The sequence below is a fragment of the Hipposideros armiger genome, unplaced genomic scaffold (genome assembly GCF_001890085.2).
Source record: "Hipposideros armiger isolate ML-2016 unplaced genomic scaffold, ASM189008v1 scaffold_409, whole genome shotgun sequence".
Lineage (NCBI taxonomy): Eukaryota > Metazoa > Chordata > Mammalia > Chiroptera > Hipposideridae > Hipposideros > Hipposideros armiger.
The window spans coordinates 359281-376920 of record NW_017731759.1 but is presented as its reverse complement, the minus strand read 5'-3'; the positions used below and the strand labels follow the sequence as shown (position 1 = coordinate 376920).

Here is a 17640-nt window from a genome sequence, read left to right as displayed (position 1 = left end):
CAGCAGCCGCAGTGAGTGGCCGTCCAGAAGCTGGCGACTGATCTGCCTTGCCAGGGAAGAGCGCAATGATGGTGCCAACTTGGGCCAGTGAAGCAACATCCCCCACAACTAGATTGAAGAACAAAAACGACAGCAACTTGTCTGTTCCCCTTCCCTCAATTCCCCAGCACTGTTCTCAGCCCCCCAATTCCCCAATAAAAATCTTTAAAAAAAATCATTCTTAACATGTTCAAATTGCTTTCTCTAAAAGGCATAGTATAATTTTAAAAATTTAAATGTTAAAAGCAATCATTTAAGTTTGAGTTAAGTATCTTTAATCTCATCTAAGCATTTGTCAAGGGACTTATCAAGTACTTCTAAAGTACTATCGGATAAAGAAATAAGTTTAAGGAAGTTAGAATAAGCGGAATAAAAGGAAACTTTTTTTCATTCACATAACAAATTAACATCAATTGCAAGTCTTATTCATAGGATATTTGAGACAAATACCACACAATGTTTAAAATGTGGTACAACTGTCAAAATTAAATCCAACTGCAAATTTATACCACAGTGAAAATAGAGTAATGTGACAGCTGAAAATGGTATTATATAGTACCAAAGAGGTGGTACTGTGCAGATGATTGTTGCGATAAAGGCCAGGACAACAATAAAAAAAATTTTTTAAAGATTTTTATTGGGGAATTGGGAGATGGGAACAGCGCTGGGGAATTGGGGAAAGGGGAACAGACACGTTGCTGTCGTTTTGTTCTTCAGTTTAGTTGTGGAAGACACTGCTTCACTGGCCCAAGTTGGCACCATCATTGTGCTCTTACTAGGTGAGGCAGATCAGTTGCCGGCTTCTGGATGGCCGCTCACTATGGCTGCTGACCCCTCATGCTGGCTGCTGGCTACACACAGTAGCCCATGGCAACCCACTGCAGCAGGGGTTGCAGCCTACGCTTTCGCCGGCGACTCATGGCAGCCCAGCTCCAGGTTGAGCTGTTGTTCAGCATCTTAGCTGTAGAGGGCAGTGTCACTGGCCCTCATATGTGGGATCCGAACCAGGGCCCTCTGGCATCCCAAGCCAGCTCTTAACCAATGTGCCACTCGGCCGGCCCAACAATAAAAATTCTTTAAAAAATTATCTTGGATTCTCCTCCAACCACTTACTCAAATCTATTACTAGAGAACAAACGTGTTCCTGTTACATCAGGCAGCTATGAGCCCATTTAGCCTTTAAGACCTTATGACTCCATGAAGTTCTGTGTTCTAATCACATCCCCTTATGATTTCTTCATATAAAAATTTACCTGTGTTTTTAGATCGCTCATTCTGGAGCTTTTCAGACCTTGTGATTAACTAACCTGTTAATGCACTTCTCCTGAATCAAATATTTGCATTTTCACACAACTATTTTGGATAAAGAGTTCCCTAAAGGGGTGCTTCTAATGATGAGAAATTCAGGTTTGGGACCGTTTCTTAGACCCAGGAATCCCACCATATGGCTATTTGCCTACTATAATTAGCCCTGTGTTTACCCTAATAATTCTGTGTTGGCTGAGATAGAAGTCTTCCCACTTTGTTAATAGTGGATGTCAAATAAACCACACTCTGATTTTGGTGTTCATTTAGAAACATGGTGCTGAATAGAACAAAATCTCACCTCTTTTTTACCCAATTAGTTCCCTGCAGAGTTTTAAAAGTGGTAATTCCAAATAACCATGGATTTTTTTTTAAATCACCATTGTTAAATACTCAGAGACTGTATAATACTTATGGTGCTAATAATTTATTTTCTTTCTTAAATATTCTGATGCCTCTTGCCACTTAGACCAGCTGAGGAAACGTTTCCCATCTGCTTTTCTCAATCCCTTCAAAACAAGACATAATCTCAGGGAGCCTCTGAGATCTAACCTGATTTCCACTCTAGCAAATGAGTAGATAACTGAGCTCTTAATGAGTCAGGCAAAAGGTCTTTCTTATAATTGACACACAGAAGTATTTGTTAATGGATTCCTAGCGTCTGCCAAGTTCTCTTGTTAAGCTATTCATACGTGTAATAAATATAAGTTTCACATAAAGGTAGCCAGAGTGCTGGAAATGAAAAATGGTCTCTCTAAATTCCCCTCAGCTCCCCACCCTGGAGCTTCTGACTTAAGAACCACTAGTGCCCTCTTCTGGCCAGAAGTAAGACAAGCTTCATCTATCTAGTTACAGGAGAGCAGTTAACAGAATAACCAAATATTTTACTGATATATTCTCAAAAAGTAACCTTATCTATTGAAACAATGTTAGGAAACATAACTTTCTTGAAATGCACTACTTCTCTCTGAAAAGTACTACTACTAGCTACAAGTTCTAGATATATATGAATTAAATATTTCTATTTAAAGATGGCATAAGTATATTCCAACATCGCAAAATTGTCCAACTACAAGATATTGAAAAAAATATATGTACTCGTATGTGCCCATGTGGAAAAAATTTGTGAGAAAGGATATTATAAAATGTGAAAATTGGCTTGAAAAAAGTTTTTTTCTTTAAAAAATTATTAAAATATTAATAACATATAAAATCACATTGCATTCAGGTGTATACCATAGTTATTCAACATTTTTATACCTAAAGAAGTGATCACCATGATAACTCCAGTAACCATCTGAAACCATACGTTATTATGGTATTTTTGAATATATTTCCTATGCTATACATTACATCCCCAAGGCTTATTTATTTTATAACTGGGAATTTGAACTTCTTCTTCCACTTCACCTTTTCTACCCTTTTTTCACTTTTTCAATTACAGTTGACATTAAATACTTTATGTTAGTTTCAGGTGTACAGCATAGCGGTTAGATATTTATATAGTATATGAAGTCATCCCCCAATTAGTCTAGTACACAACTGGCACAGGACATTACTACTGCAATATTATTGACTATATTTCCTATGCTGTACTTTACATCCCTGTGACTATTTCAGAACTACCAATTTGTACATTTTAGTCCATTTACCTTTTTTCACCCAGTCCCCCAAACCTTCTCCCATATGACAACCATCAGTTTGTTCTCTGTATCTATGAGTCTGTTTTTGTTTTGTTTCTTCATTTATTTTGTTTTTAGATTCCACATATAAGTGAGATCAGATGGTATTTGTCTTTCATTGTTTGACTTTTTTCACTTAACATAAGACCTTCCAAGTCCATCTATGTTGTCGCAAAATATGAGATTTCATTCTTTTCTATGGCAAAGTGCTATTTCATTTGTACATATGTACCACCTCTTCTTTACCCAGTCATCTACTGATGGGCACTTAGGTTGCTTCCATATCTTAGCATTGTAAATAATGCTGCAATAAACAAAGGGTTGCATATATCTTTTCAAAGTGGTGTTGTGGATTTCTTCAAGTAAATACCTAAAAGTGGAATTGCTGGGTCATAAAGTATTTCTATTTTTAATTTTTTGAGGAACCTTCAAACCGTATTCCATAGTGACTGCACCAACAGTGCATGAGGCTTCCCTTATCTCGACATACTTACCAATGCATGCTGTTTGTTGATTTATTGATGATGGTCATTTTGACAGGTGTGAAGTGATGTCTCACAATGGATTTAATTTACATTTCTCTGATGATTAGTGATGGTGAACATGTTTTCACACGTCTATTAGCCATGTGTATGTCCTCTTTGGAGAAATGTCTATTCAGGTCCTCTGCCCATTTTTCAATTGGATTGTTATTTTTTTTCAGGGTTAAGTTGCATGAGTTCTTTCTTTTTTTAAATTATTTTTTATTGTGAAATAAACCTTTTTTAAAAATTAGTTTCAACTGTACAACACAGTGCAATAATTATGCTTTTTGCCCCTCAAAGTGACAACCCCCCTCCCCCAATCCACTGCTCCACTTCCCTTGCCCCCCCATATCATACATATATGTTACAATTCCCTTGACTCCACTCCCACACTATACTCCGTGTCCTGAGACTATATATATATATATATATATATATATATTCACTTATAGTTGACATACAATATTATACAACATCAGCTTCAGATGTACAGTGCAGTGATCAAGCCTCTACCCCATCCATGAACTGGTCTCCCTAATAAGACATGTGACCATCTGACACCCCACAAAATATTTACAACATTATTAATTATTCCTTGAACTGTCTTTCATATCCCTGTGGCAATATTGTAGTTACCTATTTATGCTGTCTAGTCCCTTCCCTTTCTCTCTCGTTGCATGAGTTCTTTATAAATTTGGATATTAACCCCTTATCGGCATGTATCATGGCTGAATATATTCTCCCATTCAGTAGGTTGTCTTTCCATTTTGTTGCTGGTTTCCTTGCTGTGTAAAACCTTTTTAGTTTGGTGTGGTCTCATTTGACTATTATTTTTTGTTTTCCTTGCCTAAAGTGACATATCAGAAAAAAATATTGCTAAGAGCAATGTCAGAGAGTTTACTGCCTATGTTTACTTCTAGGAGTTTTATGGCTTGGGGTCTTACATTTAAGTCTTTAATCCATTTTGAATTTATTCTCATATATGGTGTAAGGTGGTCTGGTTTCATTTTTTTGTATGTATCTGTCCAGTTCTTCCGCCATAACATGTTGAATAGACAAACTTTACCTTATTGTATATTCTTGCATCCTTTGTCAAAGATTGACCATAAATTAATGAGATTATTTCTGGGCTCTCCATTCTGTTCCATTTATCTATGTGTCTGTTTTTATGCCAGAGGCATGCTGTTTTGATTACTATAGCCTTGTAGTGTAGTTTGATTTTAGGTATTGTGATACATCCAACTTTCTTCTTCTTTCTCAAGATTACATGAACAATTCAGGGTCTTTTATAGTTCTATATAAATTTTATGATTATTTGTTCTAGTTCTGTGCAAAATGCTATTGGTATTTTCATAGGGATTGCACTGAAACTATAGATTGTTTTGGTTAGTATGGATATTTTAATGATGTTAATTCCTCCTGTCCATCAGCACATAATATGCTTCCACTTATTGGTATCTTCTTCAACTACCCTCTTCAATTTCTTACAATTTTGCAAGTACAAACCTTTTTACCTACTTGGTTAAATGTATTCCTAGGTATTTTCTTTTTCTTTTTTTTGTCTTTTCTTGACATTCAATGTTATTTTATATTAATTTCATGTGTACAGCATAATGGTTAGACATATAATGTACCAAATGATTCCCCTTGACTAGTCTAGTAACCATCTGGCAATATATATATATATATATATATATATATATATATATATATATATATATATATATATATATTACCATATTTCTGATTACATTCCCTATGCTTTACTTTACATCTTCATAACTATTTCATAGTTAAAAGTTTGTATTTATTAGTCAATTAACTTTTTTCACCCTGCCATCAACCCCTCTCCCACCTATCACCATGATAGATATAGTACCCATCTGATACCATACATAATTATTACAAGATTATTGACTGTAATCCTTATGCTATATCCTACATCCCCATGAACTTCTGTATAACAATTAATTTGTACTTTTTTTTTAAGCTGAGCCATCCTGCCACCTGTTGGCAGCTCAGCGGCTGCTCAGCTCGGGCCAGGAATAAAACCGCTGTTGCTCAGAGCTCAAACTCTTGAGCGAGCTCTTAACCAACTGAGCCACTCGGCCGGACCCTAATTTGTACTTCTTAATTCCTTCCTTTTTTTCACCCATCCTCAACCCCCTTCCCATCTGACAACCACAAGAGGTATGACAATTAAGTTCGGGAACTCATCCTAAAAAAGCAGCTACATACCTCATTGCTGAATATCACTACAGTCATCTTCAAAGTACTCCCCTTGGGAAGCTATGCACAGATGCCAGCACCTAGTCCACCCTTCAAAGCAATTTTGGTACTCATTTTCTGGAATGACCATCAGAGCTGTCACTGTATTACCCCTGCTGTACTGAATGTCATAAAAATGTCTTCCTCTCAATATGTCCTTTATCTTTGGGTAAAGAAAGAAGTCATTGGGGGCCAGATCAGGTGAGTAGGGAGTATCGTGCTACCAGACATTAAAACATACTACAAGGCTACAGTAATAAAAACAGCAGGGCACTGGCATAAAGACAGGCACATAGATCAATGGAACAGAATAAGAGAGCCCAGAAATAAATCCGTGCATACACGGGCAGTTAGTCTATGACAATGGAAGCAATAATTTACATTGGGGTAAAGATAGTCTATTTAATAAATGGTGCTGTGAAAATTGGACTGACACATGCAAAAAACTGAAACTGGACCACCTCCTTACACCATATACAAGAATAAATTCAAAATGGATTAAAGATTTAAATGTAAGACCTGAAACCATAAAACTACTAGAAGAAAATATAGGGTTTAAATTTGCAGACATTAACCTGAGCAATATTTTTACTGATACATACCTGCGGGCAAGGGAAGTAAAAGAAAAAATGAACATATGGGACCACATCAAACTTAAAAGGTTTTTCACAACAATGGTAACCATCAATAGAACAAAAAGGAAGCCTACTGAATGGGAGAAGATATTTGCCAACAAGATATCTGATAAGGGGTTAATATCCAAAATTTATAAAACACTCATGCAACTCAACACCAAAAAACAAACAACCCAATTAAAAAACGGGCAGAGGATATGAAGAGACATTTCTCTAAAGAGGACATACAGATGGCCAACAGGCATATGAAAAAATGCTCAACCTCACTAATCATTAGAGAGATGCAAATAAAAACCACAATGAGATACCATTTCACTCCAGTCAAAATGGCTGTCATCATAAATCAACAAACAACAAATGCTGGCAAGGTTGTGGAGAAAAGGGAATCCTGGTGCACTGTTGGTGGGATTGCAGATTGGTGCAGTCACTATGGAAATCAGTATGGAGGTATCTCAAAAAACTGGAAATGGAACTACCTTAAGACCCAGCAATTACACTCTTAGGTATTTATCCAGAAAAACCCAAGACATTAATTCAAAAAAATATATGCACTCCTATGTTCATTGCAGCACTATTCACAATAGCCAAGACTGGGAAACAACCGAAATGCCCATCGGTAGATGACTGGATTAAAAAAGTATGGTACATTTACACAATGGAGTATTACTCAGCTATAAAAAAGACGGAAATCATTCCATTTGCAACGATATGAATGGACCTATGCTAACTGAAATAAGTCAGTCAGAGAAAGACAAATACCATTTGATCTCATTTATATGTGGAATAAAAAAACTGAATAAATGAGAAATGTAAACCGAAATAGTCTCAGAGACACAAAGGAAAAAGTGAGACTTGCTAGTTGGGAGAGGGTGGGGATGAAGGAGAAGGGGAAGGGGCGAGACAATACAAACTGGTAACTACAATATGGCCTCAGGGATAGAAAAGAGAGTCTGGGGAATATAATCAATAATGTTGTAAATATTTTTAGGGGGCCAGATGGACTCATGTCTTGTTAGGGAGACCACTTCATAGTCCATGTAGAGGCCTGACCACCGCACTGTATTTCTGAAGCTGATGTTGAATAATACTGTATGTCAACTATAATTATATATACATATATTCACGGGATGTGGAGTAGAGTGTGGAAATGGAATTGTAATAGATAAGTATGATATTGGAGGTGGGAGGGTAGTGGATGGGGGTTGTTACTTTGTGAGGGGTGAAAAGGATAACTATTGCATTGTTCTGTACACCTGAAACTAATAATAATAAAAAAATTTCTGGGGATGAAGAACTCAATAAAAGAAATGAAGAATGAAATAGCCAGCTTAGGTCATAGAGCTGACCAGATGGAAGAAAGAATCAGTGACATCGAAGATAGAAATCTGGAAATGACACAGAAGAGACACTTGAGGCTTAAAAGAAATTAAAGAACTGTACCAATCACTTTCTGACTCCATCAGAAAGAGCAACATAAGAATAATGGACATACCAGAAGGAGAAGAAAGGAAGAAGGGAACAGAGAGTACATTCAAACAAATGGTCGGCGAGAAATTCCCAAACGTGTGGGAAGAACTGGACCCTCGAATCTATACAGCAAATAGAACACCTAATTACCTCAATCCCAACAGGCCTTCTCCAAGGCACATTGTATTGAAGCTGTCAAAAATTTATGACAAAGAAAGAATCCTCAAGGCAGCCAGGGAAAAGAAGATGGTAATCTACAAAGGAAAGCCCATTAGATTATCATTAGATTTTTCAGCAGAAATGCTATAAGCCAGGAGGGAGTAGAATCAAATATTCAAACTACTGAAAGAGAGAAATTATGAGCCAAGAATAATACATCCAGCAAAGATATCCTTTAGGTATCAAGGAGGAATAGAGACCTTTCCAGACATACAAAAGCTGAAGGAATTTTCTAACACATGACCTGCATTAGAAGAAATACTGAAAGAGGCTATTTGACCTGAGACAAAAAAGCAAAAGAATATAAAACCATGAGTAGTACTATGAATATTCAGACAGAAGCAGGAAGTGGCAACCCTTACACAAAATAGGACACTATACACTTAAACATAATATACAGGATAAAGAAGAAAAAAAATTAAAAAAAATAGGAAAAAGAGAATATGCTATAATGATGCACAAATCAACTCACAGCATATCTTGGTATAATTTGTGACAACAAAAACATAAAAGGGGAGAGAGTAAAGGTCTGTACTGCAAAGGAAAATGGAGAAAGGAAGCATGCGGAAGAAAAAGAATACTGTAAATACGAAAATTTATTTTACATAAACTTAATGGTAGTCACTCAAAAATAATCCAGAACCAAGATATATAACATTAAAAAAAGAAAAAGCAGAGGGAAAAATCATAGAATACCATCACACTAAAATAATAGACAGCAACAAAAAGGCAAAGAAGCAATAGAGACACCGACCTACCAGAAAGCAAACAATAGAATGATAAGAAATCCTCAAATATCAATAATCACCCTAAATGTAAATGGCCTGAACTCACCAATAAAAAGCCACGGAGTAGCAGATTAGATAAAAAAACTAAATCCAACTATATGCTGTCTCCAAAAGACACAGCTCAGCTACAGGGACAAATATAGACTCAAAGTGAAAGGGTAGAAATTGTCACTTCAAGCAAATGGTATTCAGAGAAAATCAGGTGTATCCATTCTACCAGATGAAACAGACTTCAGGATAAAAATGGTAACAAGCGAAAAGATGACCATTTCATAATGATAAAGGGGACAATACAACAAGAAGACATAACATTTATCAATATATATGCCCCCAATCAGGGAGCACCAAAATGTACAAAGCAACTACTAACAGAACTTAAGGGAGAAATTGACCAAAACACAACTATAATAGAGAACGTAAATGCATCATTAACAGCCATGGGTAGATCATCCAAACAGAAAATAAATATCAGCCCTAAATGACACATTAGACTAAATTAACATAATTGACATTTATAGAACACTTCATCCTAAACAGCAGACTATACATTCTTTTCTAGTGTACATGGACCATTCTCAAGGATAGACCATATATTGGGACATAAAACTAGCCTCAGCAAATTTAAGAAAATTGAAATCATACCAAGCATAATTTCTGATCACAAGGCTTTCAAATTGGATGTCAACTGCAAAAAGAGAGCAGGAAAAACCACAATTATGTGGAGATTAAACAACAGTTTTTATTTTAATTTTCTAATTTTTAATTTTTAAATTAAAGTTTATTGGGGTGACAAATGTTAGCAAAGTTACATGGATTTCAGGTGTATAATTCTGTAATACATCATCTATATATCACATTGTGTGCTCAGTTCTCATTTCATCACCATATATTTGATCCGCTTTACCCTCAACAAGAAACAAAACTCATAGACACAGACAACAGCTTAATGGTTATCAGAGGGTAAGGGGGAAGGAGGGTGGTAGATGACAGTAAACAACATACTTTGAAAGAACGACTGGGTCAAATAAGAAATAAGAAAAGAGATCAAAAGATACATAGAAACAAATGAGAATGAAAATACATCCTATCAAAACTTTGGGCTGCAGCGAAAACAGTTTTAAGAGGGAAATTTATATAATTACAGGCCGATCTCAAGAAAGAAGAGAAATCCCAGATAAATAACCTCACATTACACATTAAAATATTAGAAAAAGAAGAACAAATGAAACCCAAACTCACCAGAAGGAAGGAAATAATAAAAATCAGAGCAGAACTAGGTGAAATAGAGAACAAAATGACAATAAAAAAATTAATGCCACAAAGAGATGTTTCTTTGAAAAGATTAATACAATTGACAAACCCTTGCCTAGACACACTAGGATAAAAAGAGCAAAGACACAAGTGAACAAAATCAGAAATGAAAGAGGAGAATATACCACGGATGCCACAGAAATACAAAGGATCATCCAAGAATACTATGGAGGACTATATGCCACCAAATTCAATAACTTAGATGAAATGGACATGTTCTTAGAGACATATAGCCTTCCTAGGCTGAATCAGAAGTACTGAAAAATGTAAATAGACTGATCAACAGTAAGGAAATTGAATCATTCATCTGAAACCTTCCCAAAAGCAAAAGTCAGGGACAGGATGGCTTCACTAGTAAATTCTACCAAACATTCCAAGAGGATCTAACACCTGTCCTATTCAAACCCTTCCAAACAATTGAAGAAAAGACAATATTTCCTAACTCATTTTATGAGGCCAACATTACCCTGATACCAAAATCTGGTAAGGATAACACAAAAAAAGAAAATTACAGACCAATATTTCTGATGAATACAGATGCAAAAACCCTAAATAAAATTCTAGCAAATTGGATGCAACAAAGCAGTAAAAAGATTACACATCATCACCAAATGGGGTTCATCACAGGGGCACAAGGATGGTTCAACATATGCAAATTAATCAATGTGATACACCACATTTCAAAAAAAGATAAAAATCATGATTATATCAATAGATGAAGAAAAAGCATTTGACAAGATACAACGTCCACTTATGATTAAAACACTTAATAAAATGGGTATAGAAAAGTGTATAAACCAGACTTACAGAGGGAACTGCTGTCACTCAATTGGGAAGCCTAAAGGCGCCCCTGGGTGCAGGGCCCACGTGGCCTCACTCAACCTCCAAAGGTAAACTGGGCGTGGTTACCATAATGGACAGCAGAGTGAAAGCAGCAATCAGAATAGTCTTAGTCCCAGAGACCTATGGAGTTGGCTATTAGATCATCATGTTCCTAGAAGAGAAATATATAGGAAGCCTACTAAATTCTTACTTGATCTGCATAACTAGAAAAATTCCAGGTCAAGTGAATGAAAGCCCAACTTGAACAAAAATTAACAGAAAGTCACAGACCCTGACTCAATTCCCAGACTTGAGCCAGTTTATGAACCCCAAACCTCTTGAATGTAGGGGAGGCTGGGTCCCTTTGAGGGAGGCTTTTTGAAGACTCAGTTACATGACCAGCTAGGTGACAATAACTTGCAGGGCTGGGGTGAGGCTCTTCATGAGGCTGCATATACTCTGATTCCTCATCCAGTATATGGTGCTGTTTCTGCCATAGCTAGGGTTCACAGGTCCAGGAATCAAGGGGTGGAAAAGGCTGTGGGCCCACTCACTGTCACACCTAATGACTCACTAGCATAAAGTTGGCTTCCTGTCCCCACTACCTTAGGCTCTGCAGGGCTAGAAAGAGGTTTCAGTTTCAAAGGGAGGGATGCTTCCACCAGGAGACAAAACAATGATTCCTTTGAATTGTAAATTAAGCCTGCCACCAGGCCACTTTGGGCTTCTCATGCCTTTGAATCAACAGACAAAGAAGGGAATTACTGTGCTGTATGAGGTTATTGATCCCGATCACTAAAGGGAAATAGGACTGCCAGTCCACATTAGAGGTACAGCAGAGTGTATCTGGAATAGACACCCCTTAAGGCACACCTTAGTCATAACATGCCCTGTGATTAAACTCAATGGAAAACTGTAACAATACAATTCAGGCTGCACTTCTAATGGTCCTGACCCTTCAGGAATGAAGGACTGCGCACCCTACCAGACAAAGAACCATGACCAGCTCAGGTGCTTGTTGAGGACAAAGGGAATATGAAATGGGTAGTAGAAGAAGGTAGGTATAAATGCCAGCTATGAAGACGTGACCAGTTACAAAAAGGAGGATTTTAATGTGGCATTTCTTCCTTGCTTTGTTATGAATATGATCCTATATCTATACCTGTCTGTCTATCCAATAAGTTTTTCTTCTCTCTGTTATGCCTCTATCTTGTAACATAAGATATGTTGACTTGGTATCATTTAAGCATTGTCAAAATTGCATCACAGTATTTAAGTTAGGGAATATCAAGGAGAGAGTAAACATGACTCAAGGACTTTGTATCCTCTTGTGAAAGGGTTAGGGTGTTTTCTTCAGTATGTGGAATAGGTGGAAGTATGACTTTGTCCTTATTTGGAGATTATGTACAGTTTAAGGCGATGCATATGGGTACCAAGATGACAAAGGGTGAACTTACATTGGTTAATTTTATGTGTCACCTTGGCCTGGCCACTTTTCCCAGATATGTGGTCAAACTTTATTCTGAATGTTTCTGTGAGGGTATTTTGGATGAGATTTGACATTTAAATAGGTGAAATTTGAGTAAAGCAGTTTGACTCCCCTTTAATACATGTGGGCATCATCCAATCATTTGAAAGCCTGACCTTGACATGTACAAACTAGGACAGACACCGACATTGCTGACAGCAACAGGGAGACAGGCAGAGGCTGATATATACAGGTATAGATACAGAGATATTGTGGGAGGCACACACAGACACTGGAAAAAATACAAAGAGAGGCACACAAAAACAGAGAGTACATACAGTAAAATATGGGGGGGGGGAGGGAGGGAGAGGGGGGGAGAGAAAGAGAGAGAGAAAGAGAGAGAGAGACTGAGACAGAAAGGGAGAGACACAGAAAGAGGAACAGAGGAGAGAGATACAGTTAAAGACAGGCACGCACAGCAGCGACAGAGAGACATAAGACAGAAAGATAGAGAGCCAGACAGACAGACAAAGATCAACAGATAGAAACAGGAAGGTAGAGACAGTAAGAAAGAGACAAAGAGTGACAAAGATAGACAGGCTGAGGCAGAGACAGAGGTAGAAAAGACCAAGGTGGACAGAGATAGACAAGGATGCAGGGAGAGACAATAGAGACAGAGATCGAGAATGACAGACAGACAGACAGATATACAGAGAGGGAGAGACAGGGGTAAATCTGCATCATTGTCCAAGACTGCACTGCATCCCATAGAGGTCCCTCTCCTTTGGTGTGTCATGTAGTTTGCTGTCACTTATTTGATTGTTTGCTGTAGCATTACCATGATTATACATCTTGTTCAGCGTCTCCCTCTCCCCATTGTTTTAGTGGGAGGCTGTAATACAAAGTGAGTGTTAATGTGGGAAGCTTTGCTCCTCAGTTTTAGCAGTCGCAAAAGAAAATAAATTTAAGGTGAAAAAATAAAGGCTGGTATTGGATAAACAGCAAATGGAAACAGCCAGGATTTCTGTGAGTTTAAATGTTTAAATGTGTGTGTTTCTGCTATTTCCACATTATTGAACATCCCTCTTCTGTTAACAGCAAAGAGCAATTTAAAGATTTAAAGCTTGGGTGGAAATAAAAGTAGACCTCTAGTCAAGGTGAACTTGCTAAGTGGTCTCTGAATTTCCCAAGTGAGGATAACTCTTTTTTGATTAAATGGCATCCTGGCATTCAACTCAAGAAAAAGCTATTTGAAGTTGCTTAGAAAAATTATATAAAGGAAGTGACATTGTTACAGATAAAACAACTAATTTTTACCCTTCTACCAAATAATTATTTACTCTTTTCCCAACTTTAGTTATGAAAAAAAAAGACAGACAGGCAGGAGGCATGTTGTTTGTAGTTAGTTCAGTAAATACAGAATAAGGGACCTGAGAGGGGAAAAATACAAAATTAAAAGCAAACATCAAGGGTGCAACAGCAGCTTCTGCTCTAGCCATTCGATGTATCTGTTATGTAATTACTCTAACACTAGTATGTGGGTTTGGGATAATGAAGCTTTTCATACCTCCTTAAAGAGTAAATAAATAGGGTCGGCCAAGTGGCCCATTGGTTAAGAGCTGGCTTGGGATACCAGAGGGCCCCAGTTCGGATCCCACATATGAGGGCCAGTGACACTGCCCTCTACAGCTAAGATGCTGAACAACAGCTCAACCTGGAGCTGGGATGCTGTGAGTCACCGGCGACGGCATAGGCTGCAGCCCCTGTGGCAGTGGGTTGCCATGGGCTACCGTGTGCAGCCAGCAGCAAGTGTGAGCGGCCAGCAGCCGCAGTGAGTGGCCATTTAGAAGCCAGCGACTGATCTGCCTCGCCCGGGAAGAGCGCAATGATGGTGCCAACTTGGGCCAATGAAGCGACGTCCTCCACAACTAGTCTGAAGAACAAAACAACAGCAACTTGTCTGTTCCCCTTCCCCCAATTCCCCAGCGTTGTTCCTATACCCCAATTCCCCAATAAAAAATAAATAATAAATAAATTTTAAATAAATAAATAAATAAATAAATAAATAGTCAAAAGTGATTTGTTCACTCAATGACAAAGGATAAAACTAAATTGGGAAGAGAAATAAAAACCAATAAGAAAAGTTCTGGTTTCAATTCAACAATTAAATCTGTTTAACTTTTAAAATGTATTTGTTCACCTTCTATTATTTTTTTACACTCTTTTGAAGCATGTATTTATTATTTGTATGGATTCTTAAACAGAGTTTTCAAAGCATTGACCTTTAAGCACAATAGCCACTCAATAAAATGCAAACAGGTAGGGTATTTGGGAGGGAATGGGATGGTGGCAGTTGGAAATGTCTTTCTGGGGTGAAAATGCTAGGGAAGTAATAGGAAAGTCTAACTAACATCAAGGTACTCTTAGGTTAAGGAACAACCAACAAAAAGACCATCAGTGTACTCTGGGTGTGATCACATAGTGAGAGACCATGGAAACCAAGTACAACGGACAGTGGCAGGAAATGGGGAAGGGGGAGCAATCAGAATAGAACCAGTTGTGCTGGGAGTGATGAGGGAGGCAGGACTGCTCTAAACCCACCAAGTGAAAGAAAAATCAAAGTAGTCATTTAACATTCATTTAATAAAACTAAAGGAAAAGAATGTCACTAAGAGTAGTAGAGTAGGTAGGCTCGTTTTCTCTCTAAAGTCAACTGGTCTTCATCTTCAGAGAAATAATGTGGGGGTTGATGTATGTTAAACCAGGAGGATAGGTTGCCACATTAACAGCATGGATGAGTTCTGGAGATGTTTGGGGGCTTTAAAATGTGTCCTCTTTGTAAGTGCCAGTAAACAGTCTCAGGTATTATGAACTACAGTTCAACAAAGCCTCTGACAGTTGGTCATCAGAGATGGGCAAGGCCAGTTGATCCTATGGAGGGAGCTGCATCTTGAGAAAGCTGGCCACCCCTGTGCCCCGGGAAGAGCTGCTCAGTTCTCTGAGCTTTTGCACTAGTCCTCACTGTGGGCCATGCCCCTGTCTGCCCAGGTACAGGAAGTTACAGGACACATACATGGGGAAGACCACATCTTCGTTCTGCAGGTCCACTACCACCAGCTCTTGGTCCTTTCTCAGGGCAAGGATCTGGTATTCTGTGTCCTTCCTGAAAACAGCATTTCCAGCCCTGTCCAAGGAAGCCAAGCGTAGGCGGAATGCAATCTTTCTCTGCCAGAGTAGGCTGACCCTGAGGCCGCCGCATTTGTTCAGCACGTTGCGCCAGAAAGTGATGCGACGGTTGGTGTAGGACACCATCAGGTCCCAGCCAAAGTTGAAGCCGGTCCAACGCCAGCTGCACATCTCATCCCTGCAGAGCTGGGCCCCACAGCGCATGCTGTTCCCATGGAGGGCAGACACACTGACGTTAATGGACCTGAGGCCCCTGATTTGTTCAACCTGGAGGAGGGCAAGCCACTCCTCTCTGTACACTGGGATAAGCCATGCAGCTGGGATCACTGCATCGTGGTCGATGGTGCGTGCTGTCGACAGGTCGCAGATTATGTAGGCCAGACGCAGCTGCTGGAACACTGGCACGAAGGCTCTGCCCTGCTGGGTCTCCAGGAAAGGGGTGCCCCCTGACAACCTCTTGGACCTGTCAAACCACGAGTTGGTGTCTGGCAATAAGGCTCTGCAGGAACCCCTCCATGTGGGCTTCAGTTGCAGGAACATCCACATTTTCAGCTTGGTGTACACGTCCATCTCCACCTCCATCACCAGGAGCTCTGAAGAAGCGATGAGCTCTTTCATGAGATCCAGGCTCACTTCTCGCAACAGCTGCTCATTAGGCTGGGTCATCAGGTTGTCCAGCAGCCACTGGAAGCACATGGTCCTGATGTTTGGGAGGCCGTAGCTCTCAGCAGAGTAGTAGTAGCTGCACACGGTCTGGGCGCTAACAGTCTCCTTCATGATTTCCTCACACTGCTGAATTAGCTTGTCTAGCTGCAGCATGCTGGCGGTGGCCAGGATAGCGAGGACTCGGCTGGGTGGGATGAACACCGAGTCTTGGTACAGGGAGCCTAAAACCTCGTGAAGTGCGTCACGATCAATGTTCTCGTCAGGCATCTGCATCTCTATAGTATTCATGGTTGCTTCCCTCCAAGCACCACTGAACATGCTAGCGAAGTAACCTGACTGGCATAAGTAGACTCTGTGCAAGTTCCACGCCTCCCCTAGAGCGCGGATCTGCACATCGCTGTCTTCCCCCCTGATGAAGAGTGCCTCGTAAACGGACTCTGAACTGTCTTTGGCGCGCTTCCGGGGGGGCTTTTTTTCGTGAGGCCCTCCTGTGCCTGACTTCCGCTTGAGGCCTAACTGACTGGTAGTGGGTCTGGCCTCCTCACTCTCCTCCGCCACCTCATCTACCGCTGCCATGGCTGCCGCCACCGCGTCCTCCTCCTCCCGACCAGCGCCTGGCTGCCCTGGGGCACGCCTCCTCCAGCCCCAGAGCATCCGACTGCTTAGTGCTCCCATGGCCTTTATGTACCTTAACAGCGCAAAGGACAGGCTCCCTCACGAGGTGCAGCTTCCACTTCCACTGCGTCAGCCCCGAGTGCTTCTGGGTACAGCTGACCTCTGCTCTCACGTCACGTCACATCACGCAGGACGCTGCGCTAAGCCCCACCCCATTCGGCCCCAACCCTCAGGAAAATGACACGCCCTGCCAGGAATACCTCTGTGCGCCTTTCCCTCCTGGGATGATTGTTGTGGGGCTCGCTTCACAGACTGATGATTTAATGGAGGCCTTTTTGTTTGAATTTCCCTCTTTACCTTTAAGAACAATTCACTTTTTCCCATTTAAAATAGGTATTTAGTGATCATTTATGGAGAGAATTGCATCTTGGCTCTAACTTCCGCTAGGCACCCTAATTTTCTGGAATAACTTATAAGGCTAACTCATCACTTGAGGCTGTGAAGCCATTTCTTGTGATAAAGGTTGTAACTTTTGCCCCAGGCTTTGCTTTGCTCATTAACTATTGTTTTTAAATAGTTTCCAGTTTTAAAGCCATTTTAACCTCTCTCTCTCTCTCTCTCTCTCTCTCTCTCTCTCTCTCTCTC

At 39.6% G+C, this 17640-nt stretch overlaps 1 protein-coding gene across 1 annotated transcript; it reads right to left on the bottom strand.

Moving 5' to 3' along the window:
- Positions 1-15546: 15546 nt before the first annotated feature.
- LOC109394092 (germ cell-less protein-like 1) lies at positions 15547-17055 on the bottom strand. Its single transcript, XM_019663883.1, has one exon. It carries the CDS (start codon positions 17053-17055, stop codon positions 15547-15549), a length of 1509 nt encoding a protein of 502 aa, XP_019519428.1.
- Between the last annotated feature and the right edge of the window lie 585 nt (positions 17056-17640).